Source organism: Xiphophorus maculatus, chromosome 21 (assembly GCF_002775205.1).
Source record: "Xiphophorus maculatus strain JP 163 A chromosome 21, X_maculatus-5.0-male, whole genome shotgun sequence".
NCBI lineage: Eukaryota > Metazoa > Chordata > Actinopteri > Cyprinodontiformes > Poeciliidae > Xiphophorus > Xiphophorus maculatus.
In genome coordinates this window covers 7,122,746-7,139,107 of record NC_036463.1, presented here as the reverse complement: position 1 = coordinate 7,139,107, position 16,362 = coordinate 7,122,746, and the positions used below count along the sequence as shown (strand labels likewise).

General features: G+C 40.1%; 1 protein-coding gene across 1 annotated transcript in view; it reads right to left on the bottom strand.

Moving 5' to 3' along the window:
- The window catches only part of LOC102224651 (protein FAM49B), a 44,727-nt gene that overhangs the window by 11,108 nt on the left and 17,257 nt on the right, over nucleotides 1–16,362 (bottom strand). The window contains exons 3-5 of the mRNA XM_005798543.3: nucleotides 5,916–5,998; nucleotides 4,949–5,070; nucleotides 3,200–3,305 (exon numbers count right to left, since the gene is read on the bottom strand). Coding sequence (XP_005798600.1) covers nucleotides 3,200–3,305; nucleotides 4,949–5,070; nucleotides 5,916–5,988 — 301 coding nt within the window. The 5' untranslated portion in view covers nucleotides 5,989–5,998. The remainder of the gene's footprint in view (nucleotides 1–3,199; nucleotides 3,306–4,948; nucleotides 5,071–5,915; nucleotides 5,999–16,362) is intronic.

Below are 16,362 nucleotides of genomic sequence, written 5' to 3'. Positions count from 1 at the left end.
GCGGGAAATGAAAAACACATTAAGGGAGATTCAACTGAGAACTTCCAAAGGAGAGTAATATTATACAAACATGTCTTCTTCACATGAAGGGAACCCAGAGGGAATTTTATTTATAGACGCAGACGGGGCTTTGAGTTCAGTCTCAAAGCTTCAACAGCGACGTAACCCAGGCATCGTTGTAACAAATTCAATTTAAACTGATTTATTCCAAGTATATTTTACAGTTCGTTATGATCACCAATCACGATGCTCATGTCAACATGACCCAGATTCAGACACGGGTCCACTTAAGATAACGGGGGTAAGAGGACTTTCAGGATACGGGCTGAGAGCTGGCAGGGCCGCGGCGGTGAATTAAGCGCGTCTGCCATCCGGTAATGACTACCATCTGCTTGGGACGGCGTTTGCAGCCGAGCAGCTGATTAAAAATGGCCAGAGTGGTGCAGTTTTCTTTCCTCCTCCCTCATCTGCGTCCCAGTCAAAACAGAAGTTAGAGCGGAGCTGCTTTTAGTGCCATCGGAAATGCGGCGCTCCAAAACGTCGGAGAGACGGGGAGAGAGAGAGATGGGGAAGGGATGTCTGATCTCATCAGGTCATAGCGGAGCAGGCGAGGAGGATTTGAGCATGTCTGATCTTTATTTTCAGAGATTGACACTTTACGAAAAGGTAGATACTGATATGACTGTTCTTCAGAAAAGAAGCACCATATTCATTCACCAGAAACATCAAGTTATGAAATGACCATGATATGCCTGACATCTCTCCATCACTGTAGAGCAGGAGTGTCGAATTCATTTTCCTTTTGGGCCAAATCAAAATCATAAATTTTCCTACAAGGGCAGTTGTGCCAGAATCTATTGATAAAATCCATTAAGCTGTTAAAATATAGATAAATTCTTAAAATTAAATAATAATGAATATCTTGTCAGTCCCTTCAGGATTTTGTGATTGTCTTTGTGAATAAAAATACTTGCGCTTATGTATGATGGTAAATATAACTTTTTATTACTCACTGTATCATTATTATGGATTATAACTCGACAAAGTAAAGCTGAGGCAGCTGTTTAGTAGAAGTAAGAAATACTGCTACCTGCAGGTGGGAGTAAACTGTCTCTTAGATCAAATGTTTTTCACCCTTTTTGTAAAAAATCTGCAATAAACTCACAATTATGCACTAGCATGAAAAAGTGCAGAGATTTGTTGATTTTGCTTGAATTTCCACAACAATTCACAAGAAACTTGAGGGACTAATTCATACAATATGGCTGTAAATAGATGAATTGATTGATGAAATAATATTTAAGCACACTGTTATCTTGACGGTTCTATTTATTTGTCCCTTTAGAGTCTAGAGGGCCACATAAAAAGTTATAGCGGACCGGATTTGGCCCCCGGGCCTTGAGTTTGACACATGTGCTGCACAGCAATAAAACAATGCTTCTCTTTGCTTATGGATAAAATGTTTTTGTTAACCATCAATAGTATGCAATTCTTTTAGCCAATTACATATTTACAGCAGAAAAACGGTTTCACAAAAGTCTAAAAATATTGCAAAGACAAGCTTATTGTCGATTGAATCAATAACGCCAATATGAACAAGCAAACGTTTAAAATGTCAAGACATCCAGATGATACCACCATACCTAGCATTTCATTAATAGTTGAGACATAACATGTTTAGTTTTGGAATAACTAAAGCACAGAAATGCTTCACTTTTGTTTTGATTAGTCTCTGAACTTAATTTTGAAAGGTCAACATAAACTCTCAGTTGTATCACAGGTGATGCTTCAATAATGTAGAACTTAAAAAAAAAGACTTCTGCTGCAGTTCTCTGATTATTCTGCATTTATTTTTGTTTAAAGAGGCACATCATTTGTCTGAAAAGCAAAGCCGCCCATTACATAAGCGACTCTTCCGAACAGTCCGGCTCTGTAGTAGACGTTCATCTTCATGTGGATAAGTCAAGACGCCAGGCCAACACGGACCCTGAAGCCAGGAGCCAAGACAGTGAATTAGAACAGCAGCCGACGCTGAGAGATGACCTACTTTGTTACATAACAGCCGCCGTCAGGCTGCCGCCGCCCACTGCTCCCATTGAAAACCCCGCCGTCCTGGGGTTGATGCTACCGAGGCGTGACAGGCTCCGCCCCCCTCCTCACATGGAGGGTCAAGAGAAGACCATGGAGCAGAAAGCCAACCCCCCTAGACTCCTTGATTCTGTGCTAATTAAACACGCTGTAGCCCCCTCCCACACAAGAGTCAAACTAATAAACAATGCAAATGCATGGAAGCTTATCAAAGCACACAGACAAAAGAGGCTATGGTAATGTTACATGGATATACTGTAGGTGTGTTCAGCCAATAATTTAGGAAAATGGTGCAAAAAAAAAAATACAAAAAGCAAAGATAAAAGAAGTTCCAGTCAAGTCACAAACATCAGTAGGAGTTTAAAGGTGATCCATTATGCTTCCTTAAACAGTTTAGCATAGAGCTCAACAAAATGGGCTCATTACATTTTTCGCACAACATCATTCTTAAGATTTCTGTCTGGTCTGATATTTTGAGCTCCTTTCAGGATAAACTGTTTGAGGCCATCTTGTCACTTTAAATCCAAATAAGCCGGTGCTGACCACGCTCCCCCAACTCAACATTTACACCCGCATGTAAAAACGGCTGCAAACAAATGCACAATAATACAAACGTACATCTTTGAGAAGCAGAAGTGGAGCCTCCTGCACAACCAACAAGAATGCAGCAAGTGGTTTCTGAATGCTGAGTCATCAACAAAACACTTGTCTTTTCCAGCAGCCATTGTACAGCGCATACAGCGGTAAAACCAGCTGATCAAACATGTTGGTTGCTAGGTGATGGGTAGGTAACAAATGAGGCTTCGTTAAGGTTGCTAGGTGAGGAGCAGTGTCTGCTGTTATGTGCTACATTCAGGAGGCTTTTGAAATGGGTTATTTTCCAGACACCAAAAAACATTAACTTATTGCCAAAACATAACTGGATGATTTTTTTTTTTAAAGCAGTTGAGACACAAATGGAAGTACAAAAATGCGCAAACGCTGAATTTTGCACAATATGTCTCCCTTGAGGGAAAATCCCAGAGCATACTTGAGCTTGCTTCAGGGTAACCCAGCAATACTATTGTTGGTCTCCTACCAGAAACAGAGGCAGCATGTTGTGATCAGTTACCTAATCTCTGCGAGAACTCGAAGAACTTCTTCAGTTTTCCCACCAAAGGAACCACAGCCGCCCACGCCTGTTCCTGCAAGGCATCATCGCTTGGATTCTGGATCGCCTGCAGGAAAAAAAACAATGATTAAAAATTTTGTATGGCAATAGGTTTAAAAACATTTAAACCAAGCAATCAGAAGCATGCAAATCGAATGTTTATGCGAGAATAAGAGTTTCAAAATTATCTAAATAAAAATGTTTCTGCTGTATAAGTTTATTGAAACATTGGGGGGAAGCAGACAAGTTTTGCTTTGTGCACTGGAAAGGAGTTTAGGTTTTGCATTTTCAAGTCACTTCAGTCTTCAAAGAAAATCCTTGTGCTGGGCCACCGCTCTCAATTATTCTATTTGTTTTGTAATGTAAAATATGCAACCGACTGTCAGGATAAGCAATATTTAGAAACCAAAGGGTTCACTTCTTCCTACTCCTTTTCAAACTTTAAAGTAGTGGTGAACTTATTATTTTCTTCTTTTTAGCTAGCCACTTGTTTTTGCTTGTCCTACTAGTTACCTGTGTTTTTTAAACTAAAATAAATAAAATGATCTTATTTTGTACATTACAAATATATTCATAAACCCTGAACTTTTTTATTGACATTTTAGAACTCCAAACTTAAGATATTTTATTGAGATTTTGTGTGATAAACCAAAACAAGGCAATGCAAACTACAAAGTGAAAGGAATATAATACATCATTTGGAAAAATAACATCTGAAAAGTGTGGTGTACACTGTATCCAACGCCAAGTATAAGTAATTACATTTGTATTACTTTCACTGTAGTTACAGCTGCAGGGGCCTTTTATTGGATTCGACTAGCAGCTTTGCACATATACAAGCTGAAATTTATCCCAATTCTTCTTTGAAAAACAGCAAAAGTTAACCAGACCGGATGGAGAATTTCTAAAGATCACCAAAGATTATCAACTGGATTTAGGTCGGGACTTTGACTGGGCCAAAACAAACTGAATATGTGCATCTCTGTTTGAATGTTTAGGGTTGTTCTTTTGCTGAAAGGTTGAACCTCCAGCCCAGTATCAAATTGTTTGCAGCAGTTACAAACATTTCATTTGTAAATACAAATGCAAAATGTGTTTCACTGTGATTTTTCTTAACTTTACAAGTTCAACAGTAAACTTAACACTGTAAGTTCTTTATTTAAAGAAAGAAATGGTTTGAGGGTTGTAGAAAACAGAGCTGTAATTCATGCTTGATTCAAAACATAAAAAGGCCCTTGGAATTATTAAAAGAGAAGAAAATGTTAAGATTAATTATCTTAAACTATCCTCAGCTGGAACTTCTGAACTTCCTGTGTTGGTCAGACAAATATGTACCATTTGTAAAATGTTTTCAGAATCACTCCAAGGGCCACAAATGGCCCGCAATTTGGACATCCCTGAATAAAGCCTCTCACAGTTTTCTTCCAGTATTGCCCTGAATTTAGCTCCAGCCATCCTCTCATCAACCGTCATCTGCTGCTCTAAATACTGATAAGAAGTACTGGCAGATTAGTTCATTATAACTTGGGAAAAACATCAATGAAACTAGTAACTTTTATAAATATTCAATAATTATTTACCTAAAACAATCTGAAAAGTTACTTATAAGTTAGTTTTGTAAGATATTTTTACTAGAAACTAGGCCAAATATACTTGATAAGATTTTGTGTTTTTGCAGTGTATTCAGGTGGATTACAGTAATATCAGCACCTCTCTGATTTCCTGCCCTGCTCCTTTATAGGCTTGCAGTTCATCCAAGATCCCTTTGGCGTCCTTTAGCACCACGTCCACCTGGTCCCACACCTCTCGCTCTGCTTCTGTGGGCTGCGCATCTGCAAAAAACAACACAAATAAACAATACTGAGTTTCTGATTCATATTCACATCCTGACTTGTTATAAAGAATTTAAAACAACATCAAATAGTCAGCTATCATAGAAAGTTTAATAATACATTTCCCCAATTATGCAAATGAAAGTAAGCAGAAATAATCTCTTTTTGACACCGCCCATTTTCCAGGCTGAGAGGCAGAAAACGGAGGAAGATAAGATGAGACAAATGGACTCGTGTACACCCTGTGGCTCTGAATACAGAGCAGAATACTAACGCTTTCCATTGGATCCAAACACACACAATTGTCTGAATCACCTGAGATGATCTCTTCACTGCTCATTAATTTTATTTGCAAACAAAGTCAGGATTAACATACAATCTAGCAGCTTTCCTCGACAGAACTGCATCAAATCGTTTGCTGAAATGTAAAACTGTGAAGCTCTTTTATTATAAAAACTGAGCTTTTCAAGGAAGGATTTTTCTCCCAAGGTATCACAGAGTCTCTCGATTTGCCAAGTGTAGCGCAGGTTCAAGCTGTGTTCAGGGGCCTTAGGCGATGCAGCAGCCGAACTTCAGTGCTTTAGATTTGGGGGTTGGGGGCTCCCATTGATATTCTGCACACACACTGCAGTGGAAAATAGCAGGTTGATGGAAAAGTGCAGCAGCTCTAGAGCCAAAGCCGAATTTTTTGCTGCCGGGAGGAACTCTTGTGTAAGAGATAAATCAGTGTGGAAAAAAAAGAGGAAAAAAAAAAGACTCACAGAGTTAGGGGTTGATAATGTTATGGAAACGTATTCATGTGATCGATATCTGCAGTGGGAGCAATTACTCGCAAAGAAACTCACTTTCAAAATCGAGGAAGAAATTGGGCTCCTGTTCCAGATCTGTGCATGTCAGAACTTTCAGTAGGTTCCCCATGTTATGATACCTGTTGAAGAAGAGAGAGAAAGAGAGAGAGGAAGAAATCAATGGAGGAATGCAGCAGTGAATGTGATGAGCAGGTGTCGATGCTCTGCTGCATCCCGTTCGCCTCATTTCGGCTCTGCTTCACCGCTCTGATGCCTGTATAAACTCAGCAGATCCCCAGATGTGCCCACAGCTCATAGGCACCCCAACCTCCCTTTGGACCCCCACCCGCTGTGTGTTTCCTGCACTCAACTTCTCACCACGCAGATGTCAAACCAGTAAGCCCCAAAAATAAAACAAAAGCTGAGTTTTTCTGCTTTGCTAAGCTTCTTCCTAGCATTTGAGAAGCATTTACGGGCAGTAGTATGCAAAAATCACCATCGTCCACAGGGATCAGACTTGTGAGCCGAGTTCACATATGCACCATGAAGCTTTTTACTTCACCAAATAATGTTCAATTAAATAGTTAGACTTTCAGAGGAGATGAATCTTAGATATACTGTTATATTTTAAAGAGGATCAAAACAACACCTGCTCATCTCTTGTGCAGTGAGTCTACTGTTTGACATTAAAATGTACACACAAAACCCTGCAAATTTTGCAAACCCTCCACGAAATCAGAAACACTGAAGCATTCAGTAAACATCTTATCAGATATATCTGTGATACAAAAGTTTATTCCAAAGTTATAATATTAACTTATAAGAAAAAGGACTCCAGCGCAAAACTGAAACATTTCCAGACTCAAATTCCCAAGATTTTTCTGAATGTTTTTGCAACCTTGACAGCATTTTTTGTAAAAAGAATTTGACCTTTTTGAAATTCCACAAAACAACAAACCTATGAAGTTTTATTTCAGATTGATGTGAGCTGCAGCGTACATCAGCTCCATTTCAAAGTCTAACTAGACTGTTTTATTCTACGTGATTATTTAAAGCAAAGTTTAAATAATCATCTTTATGAATTATCTCCATTTGTTTCTAAATGTTATATTTTTATCTAAGGTCATCATACTGTCATGATTTCATGATGTTTGATGGTAAGAAGATTGCCTCATTTTCTCATACTTGGAGAAAATACTGGCTTTGCAGATTTTAAATGCTTACAGATGTAAAAAACACCAACATTCAAGATGTGAAAACCAGTGGGGCCTCAACCATAACTTTTATTAAGGTAAAACTTGTTAGAGAAATGCTTTATATTAAAGAAATTAGATACAGATTAAATTTTTTTACTTTACTGCTGAAACTGTGTGAAACCTGAATGTTTTTAAACAAAACAGTGCCATAAAATCTCATTTCAGCCAATGCTGAATTCAGGACTTTTAATGCAAGAAGATTGAGTGCTGAAGTAAGTTCACCTATGCAATAAATTGACATACACAAACCCATTCAATAAATTAGATTATTTCAGTAACTCAATTCATTAAGTGAAACACATTATGTAGATTAATTTCAGACTGAGCCTTTTATTCCTGTTAATTAAGATGATTTTCCTCTTACAGCTAATGAACACATGACATTTAGGATTCAATAAAATCAAACCAAAACAAAAAAAGTTGAATGTGGGCTTAATGAAAGTAATGCTTAACACCAGTTATTTTCAAAAGGCACTTTTAATCTAACAAACAAACCTCATTGGAATGAGTAAAACTCTGCTGTAAAGCATGTTGTACACTTTTCTGTTAGACCTGGTCGGTGCTGAACTTAAAAGGACCTTTAAGGAGCAGGAATAAAGGAAATCTCGACTTCCACAGCTTTAGCAGACAGTCTGCGTCTACTTTCCTCCTACAGTCCACCCACACACGCTGTATATGGTTTATGTAATCCACAATGTATGTCTCAACTGAAGTTGTGCAACCTGAAGTGACAGGCTCGTGCTGCTCTCTGCTATGTTGATCCACTGGCTCCTACAGAGAAGGAAGTTGATGTTTCTCAGAGGCAAAGGTCAACAGATGTGTGACAAGCCAGGAGTGGGGAAGAGTTTGTTTGGAGAAACGACATCCGGCTCCACCGCCGGCGACAGATTTAACCCCTGCTGACAGGGCGGAGACAGGCAGGATGCACTCAGCAATGGATTGGGACTGTGGGACTCACCTGAGATGAGTGGCAGGTAAAAAGCCAAAGTGACTGACTGAGGACGAGATCATGCCACTGCAGGTAATCCTGAACGACAGGGAGGTGCTGCGACAGAGCAAGGTACGCACTCAGCAGTCAGCAGCAGAGGGGTGAGACGAGGTGATTTTAAAATGCATGAGATGCGTAGAGTAGGAGCGGGGAAGGGCGGGGTGCGTGGATTCTTCCATCCTAAATCATGGCAGTAGGTCGTGCTTTTTATTTTCACTTTCAAAGTCAGAAAAATAGCAAATGAAGAAATTTAACGTGGTGACAACTGAGCTCAAGTATTCTTTATTCTTAGGGAGTTTTCACACCTGATAGTCCGGTAGACTGTTTGATTCGAGATCAGCATTTGTTGCATCTTGAGTTGGCGCGGTTAACGTTCACACTGCACTGTGTCAAACAAACCAAACCTTTTGAAAAACCTTTTCCCCTCCTTGCCTGTGGTGGCAATGAACCAAGAACCACCGAAGAAATCGACATGAAAACCCAAGAAAACACTGAGCGCAACTTCTTTGCAAAATAACTATTGTAGGGTTTCTCTTTTGTCTTTGGGAAAAGAGAAATCCTTTGCCAAAGATTCATTTGGCAAATTAAATCAAATGGAATAAAAATGGTAAAAATCACAATTATGACATTATAATAATGTTTTCCAGCAGCCATTGTACAGCTCATACATCGGTGAAACCAGCTGACCAAACAAATGACCAAACTTGCTGGAGGTCGTCTTGGGTTGCTAGGTAACGGCGCAACGTGACTGAACAATCAGGAGGTTTTTGAAGGGGCTTACTTTCCAGACACCTAAAAACATTCAACTTATTGCCAAAAAATTATTGAATGTTTTTCTTATAAGTGCTTGAGATGCTTTTAGAAGCAATTAAGACCAAAATGGAATCACAAAAAAGTGCAAAATTAGAATTTTACAGATCAAATCCCCTTTAACTCCATATTTTTTTCTTTTATAAAACACAATCAAGTACTAATAAGTACTTTGTGGTTTAATAAATACATTGAAAGCTATTTTATCTTCCTCTACATCAACACGTTACTTGGACTGCTTCCTCCTCAAAATTTTGAGACCACCTGCAGAAACCCACCTGCCCCGTCTGTCCCGGTCCCATTTACCTTCCACTAATGTGACCTGAATGTCTGACTGTGCCGTCACGCCGGCACCTCACCGGCTGTCAGAAAGCAGCACCTGATGCAGCCTCAGAAGAGAGCTGTCACAGACCTCGCCCTATGCAGTGATGCCATCCTTCCTCTGGTGCTCTGCTGCCACCTCTCTGCCGCCGCCGCTGGCTGACTGGAGCTCAGACTCAGCTCAGGTCGCTCTGCCAGTCGGCTGCGGCGGGGGGCACCGCCAGCCTGGTAGCACCCGGCTCTGCCGCTCCCCTGCGGCATTTGAAATTAGGTCATTTAAGGACAGGGATTTGCGTGACTGTTTTTCTGAGTCTAAAAAAGAATCTTCTGACTAAATTGGGACATTTGACAATCTTTCATTCTCAAAAATGATTCTCTGGTTGAATTTTAAGTTACACAAGTAAAGACTAATAAACAACTTTACAGTTATGCAAAGTTTATGATGAAAGCAACAGAACTGAAATGATTAATCGGATTACTCATGATTAATCCATTATTAAAGCAATCTAATTTAGTAGTTGATCAAACATTAACTGGAGAGTACAGATTTTAAAAATGTCAATTTGATGAAAGAACATATTCAGAGAAGTAATTAGACCAAAACTGTACAGAAAATATATAAATTTTTCAATTGAAACATTAATTAAAAAAAAACTCTGTATGTATGTTCTAACAAGAACTCAAGTAGGATAGTTTTAGCTTCACCCAGTTCAAATTCTGCACTTTTTGCTATCCAGATATTAATTGGTTAATCCAAAAAATAGTCAACAGATTAGCATTACACTGCATAGAGTATTTTGTTAGCCGCAGATGCCTTCTTTTGCTACTAATGGCTAAGGAATCGTTTGTTATTGCATTTTAAAATGTTTATTTCCTTTAATAAAAAAAAAAAGAATGCATTTGTTTATTTTAATGTTTTAATGTATTTTTTATAATCAATAACCAGTCTATTTCTGACAATTAATTCAAAGCAAGTAGGATTTTTTTTGTTGTTTTTTTTGGGATAAATCAAGGAGCGCCCTCCCTCAGCATCCCAGGGACACGGCGGAGAGGAAGCCCGGCGACAGCCTTGTTGTTGTTTTGAACCCCCCCACTGTGCATCGCGTGCTCGCAGAGCGCGAGGGCGGCCAGGAGCAGAATGAGACGAGCCGGAGCCCGCGCAGCCCTCCTATTGGACGGAGCCGATCTACCCGACAGCTCGCTGTATCCATGGAGTCAAAAAAAATTTAGAGCCATTGAAAAACACGGCAGCAGCCAATCGGCGGCGAGCAGCGGGGTGAGGAGTGAGTACAGTAGTAGTAGGAAGTCGGAGCACAGGAATACATTAATACAGATGAGGTAATGTGCCAAAAAAAAATGTAGGAGGTGGGGGGATTAAGTCAGGAATATTTAATTCCAGAGGTGATTTAATGTGAGTGGATTTTTCTGTGCAGCTCAGCAGAAGTCTGATTTAAATAATTAAAAGTAGTAAAGCAATTCACCCAATAATATTATCAGCTACTAAATAAATACATTTAGTATGAGGCATGCGGAGTTGCTCTGTGCCACGCCCATGCAGCAGTCTGACCCCTACATGGCACTAATTTTAAACGTCTTCCCCTTCTCCCAGACTGCACCCAACCCCCCCACCCATCATCCCTTAGCAGCAGCTGACATCGAGCACTGCGGCAGGCTGTCTGAATCCAGCCAGGGATACTGCTGACATTCCACTACTCAGCTGCAGCATGAGGATACACGTGCCCTGCTGCTTTACTATGGAGGAGGGGGAAAGAAAAACCACAACAACGCCCTCCCTTCTTCCAGTCAGAGCGAGCCGGGGGCGTCACGCGGGAACCGCCATGGACCGGCGGAGGGAATCGGTTTTAGTGGAAGAAGAACTCCACTTCTGCTGCTGCTTGAATGAATGAATTATTTAACCCTGATCCAGGTGAAGTGAGGTGAAGATGCAAGAGAGAATACATTTTTTTTAAAATGGGTGGGCGGGGGAGGGGTTCGAGGGGCGTTGCACTGCGGCAGAGGCGGGGCGGCTTTAAACTTGACCTAGATTCCCTGGGTGACACGCCACATCGCATTAGTCCAGTCGGCCGGACCCCAGGACCCGCCAGTGCTCGCCGTTCTGACGCTGCCCTGATTCGACAGGCAGAAAATGGAGGAGCACTTCCTGAATAGAGCCAACACCCCCAACAGACCCCACCGGACACAGTTTCTCCTCACCCCTTCCCCAGCTGACCAAAAATGGCTCCGAGGGCAAAAGGAGAGGCAGGAGAACGGGGTTTACGAGGGGGTCTCTATTTGTTTATGTGGGTTGATTTCTTCATGGCCACGCCTCTGCACTCCAGTAAACAAACTGAAGAGTCCCCACATATTTATCACTGCAGAAGTTCATATTTTCCCCGACTAAAAGCACTTTATTAATACAAACATTCACCTTTAAATGTGGAACCAAAATTTAGACGGTAAAGAAGGAATTATGAGAAGGAATCATGAATGAAAGTGTGATAGTTCAATAAAAGATTTTAACAACAATAATTTCTAAAGGGCAACAACGAACCACAAAAAACACACACAATAAAAACACTGAACAAACTGAAATAATCTGTAAAATAAATGGGAATTAAAAAAAGTCAAAATAAAAGTGCAGCTGATTTTAAATTCACAGAGCTACATGACGAGGAATGTTAAAGATAAATATATTCAGTTATAAGTACATGAAGTGTTTAAATATAAATAATCTGAAGTCTGGTACAATGTGGAGAATATTTAATGGACGGACGGATGGATGGATGAATGGATGGATAGATGACAGCGGATGAACAGATGGATGGGCAATTGGATGAACAAGTGGATGGATGGACGGTTGGATGGACAAGTGGATGGATGGACGGTTGGATGAATAGATTGATGGATCATTTAGAAACTGTTAAAATGGACGGATATATTTTTCTAACTCTGTTTTAATCCAGATTATAATTCCTTGAATGAAACTCTGGATTTCTCCGGACCGTGTCTGAACCCTGAAGCGCTCGACTCTCATTCTTCCACCCAGACAGTTCCCCGCAGACCTGAGCGGCATCAACTAATCTGGAGGTGACATCCGGCGTCAGCTGTGTCATCTTACTCCGATGACTCCACCGCCGGCTAAAAATATCCCTCCAGCGCCACATCACCGCAGCCGCCATGAACCGAGTCACAGAAAAGAGTAAATGAGCACAAGAACCCAGCTGAGGCGGATCAGAGGGGAGGATGAAAGCCAGAGCACCTCATCTTCAGCTTCAGCCTGTTCCCTTTTTTATGGGACGGCACCTGATGAAAGATGGAAACCATGGAAACAGGCGAATACACAAGTCTGCGAAAGCGCCGGCTCTATTGAAACTGAGCTCAATGGAGAGAGGCTCTTAGCGCCTCTCCAACACTTTACCGCGTTAAATAACACACAGGAAGCTGCTGACAGCCTGGATGGTTTTAAACTCAGATCAATGGATTCACAGAATACTACGAGCTTCTGCAATCAGAGAAATTAAATATCTTGTTCTGTGTTGACTGTTGTGGTGATTCTATGAAGTTTCCTGCTCCTTTAGTCGAGCGTCTGGTTCCAGACGACGCCCCTCCTCACCCTGTCCTTGAGAGTCCTCTGACTCCTTTCTGGGAAGTCATTAAGGAAGGCGCATCGACTCACTGAGGTCCTCCTGAGCAGAGCCTCCCTCAGGGCGGCTGCCTCCTCAACCCATTCACACACATCTCCCATTCTTCTGCACAAACAGCCCTGAGCCATCGTTACTTGACTGACATTCTGACTGTGAATCACCAACATCACAGAACCTCTGCACCGCAACTCAAATCAGAATTATACAAATTGTATGATAATATCTCAGGGAAAATTAATGAAGTACATGTTACATGTTTGTTTTTTACTTTAGTTGTGACTCAAGCAGGATTTTGGGTGGGGCACGGAGACAATTTTGAAGTGATGGAGAGAGTCAGATTGAGATGTCACTGCGTTTTAGTTGGGCACTGGCGCCATCTGGAGGATGAGAACTGCAAAGACAGGAACCACTCCCAAATACAAACCATGAACCTTTTTCTAAATACCCAATAAAAAATAAAGAAAAAAGAAAAAAACAATTTCCAGAACCTTTTCACGTCCAAATTTAATATTTTTCTAGGATAAATTTCCAGAACTCCAAGTATTTTTTTATGACACATACAACATCTATACAGCTGCAACTAACGATTATTTTAGTTATCTATTATTCTGATGATCGATTCAGAATAATAGAATTGATTATTCTATTTTTAATAGAATAATCAATGCAATTGATTATTATATTAATAATCAATAGAATTAATTTTCATGTAAGCCTTTTTATACAATATTATTAAGACATTAAAAGTTGCAAATAATAAAAAAAAAATTGTAAATAAGAAAATCAAAATTTTCTCAACTAAAATGGAATAAAATATTTCCAACATCATCATGTGAAAAGCTCAGCCCCTTCTGGTCGACTTAACATGAACACAGCGTATGGCTAAACTGTTGAATATTTTTTGGACTAAAGGATTAATAACTGAATAGCAAAAATGACAAACGTATATTTTTGTACAGTTTTGATTAAAACATGCAATAAAATTGATGAATTTAGCAACAATTTGACATGTTGATATATAAGCAAATAACTAAAAATTGTTACCGTCTTTCTGCTGTGGTTTTATAGCAACCAGATGATAATGAGTTGTTTACCCAGCCACAGAAAACAAAACAATATTCATTATTTCCATTTCAACAACAAAGTTTCTTTGTCGCATGTTTTGATTCGGCACTAAAACAGCTTATAGTTTCTAAATGACTAGTAAATAAATCTGATATATTCTATCATTATTGTGGTATTTAGCAAATAGAAATAATGTTTGTAATTGTAACTGACCTAAAACAAGAGAAGACTGGTCCAATTTAACTTCAGTTAGTGAAAAAAAAGTGTCTTTTTATTTGGCGTATGTAAAAAAAAAATAATATTTGTCTACAGATAGAAAATACTTTTGTATAGCAACCCTGTTCTGACCTTTTACTTAAAGGTCAGAACAGGGTTGCTATCAAATCATGATGGATCATCCCTGAACTCCATCAAGAGCTCAAATGTAGTCATTTCAGAATAACTATCACACAACATGCTGCATATTACATTTTAACACATTTTTGACCTTTTTTCAAGAGTATTCCAGCCTCTAACAGTGTTGCTGCTGTAGGAATGACTGGCAGCCTGCGAGCTTCTTCCTGAAACCTGGACAGGAAGTTACACGGTGTCAATCCCCCAGTGGCATAAATAATTGATTAGCGAGGAGACGCTAGGAGCTTTTAGCTGACATAACAAGCCACTCTACATATTACATGCACTCAGACGTATCGTCTCAGATTACAGTGTGGAGCCCATCTGCTGAGTCAAGATGTGGAACATTTTATTATGCTTTCTATCTAATGACTACATTTTCTCATTTTCATATCTCCCATCCTATTTTTTTTAACACTGTGAATGACTAGGATAGATTTATTTGAAAATAAAAATCGAATTATTTTCCCAGAAAAAGCAGTGCAAGTTTTCACCAGCTGGGGGCAGTGTTGACCCAGATACACAGTCGAAGAAAAGAGTCACCTCGACGCCTCCCCCTTGGCTTAAAAACCTAATCCAGCCTGCATCTATTCACACAGGCTGCTGCATTAACTAAACTCCATCCTCCATGCATAATGCACCACCTATCTGCTTCCTGTGTACCGCCACAGGGTCGCGCTCCGTCAAACAGCTCTCCATTCATCCGGGCCGTTTCAGTGAATGGGTCTGAGCTCGTCATTAGCCTATAAAGCCACGGACACGCACCACACCAGGTCACACGGGCGAACACTGACTGAGTGTGTCAGCTGAGCATCACCTGAGGCGTCGCTGTCAGAACGCTGCAGCATTCCAGGAGTCGGCATTGGCCAATCAGATGGCGGCTGTGTGTCATGGTAACAATTTCCAAGGAGACAAAGAGGAAAAATACAACAAGGTTGGGGAGACATGCAAACATAGACATGATAGGATGGGTTTGGACAGTGTTCCTACACAGTCTGGGAAACTATTTATTTTCCAGGTCTTTCACTTTGTCCATCCATCCATCCATCCATCCATCCATCCATCCATCCATCCATCCGGGTATCTGTTCACAAATTCATTCAACCACCAATCATACAGTCAGTCCACCAATCCCTGTTAATCCCATTTACTCATTCATCCGTCCATTTATTCATCCATCCAACTGTTTGTCCATTTATTCATGCATCCATCCAACCGTTCGTCCATTCATTCATCCATCCATCTGTCTTTTCATTTATTCATCCGTCCATTTATTCATGCATCCATCCAACCATTTGTCCATTTATTTATGCATCCATCCATTCGTTCACTTATTCATCCATCCAGGTATCCAATCATTCATCCAGCCATCTGTCCGTCATAAATTTATTCATCCATCCCTTCAACCGTTCATCCATTTATTCATCCGTCCATTTATTCATCCAACCGTTCGTCCATTCATCCATCCATCCAGCCAACCGTACGTCCATTCATTCATTCATCCATCCATCCATTCGTCCATCCATCTGTTCATTATTTCATCCATCCATTCTTCCCTTTTTCTTTCATTACAATCTGTTTTCCCAGGCTCTACATTCAAAGCTTGATCACCATAGCAACGTTTGGCTGCCATGAATGTTTTGTAAATGTTCGTTCATGTTTTATTTAAAAAACCTGTAAAAAGTTCTAGTTAAATTTGGAGTTCTGGCATGAAAAAAAGTTGAAATCCTGTTTCAGTGAAGAAATGAAAACTGAGCTCTGATGGGAAACTGGGAAGCATCAAAGCAGACGATGGATATTATTTATAAGAAATAAGTCACAATTTTTTTCCAGCACTCCAACATAGAGCAGTTCTTTTGGGTCAACTGTGACCTTTTGCCCTCTAATTACATAAACACGTTGGCCTTGATGGGGTAACAGGAAGCTGGGAGCACCTACATTACTCAACTCCTTTTTATGGTCAACAATGCATTTCCTTTCCTCAGTCGGCTTTACAAATACTCCCACACTGCAGCACATTAAGCCTA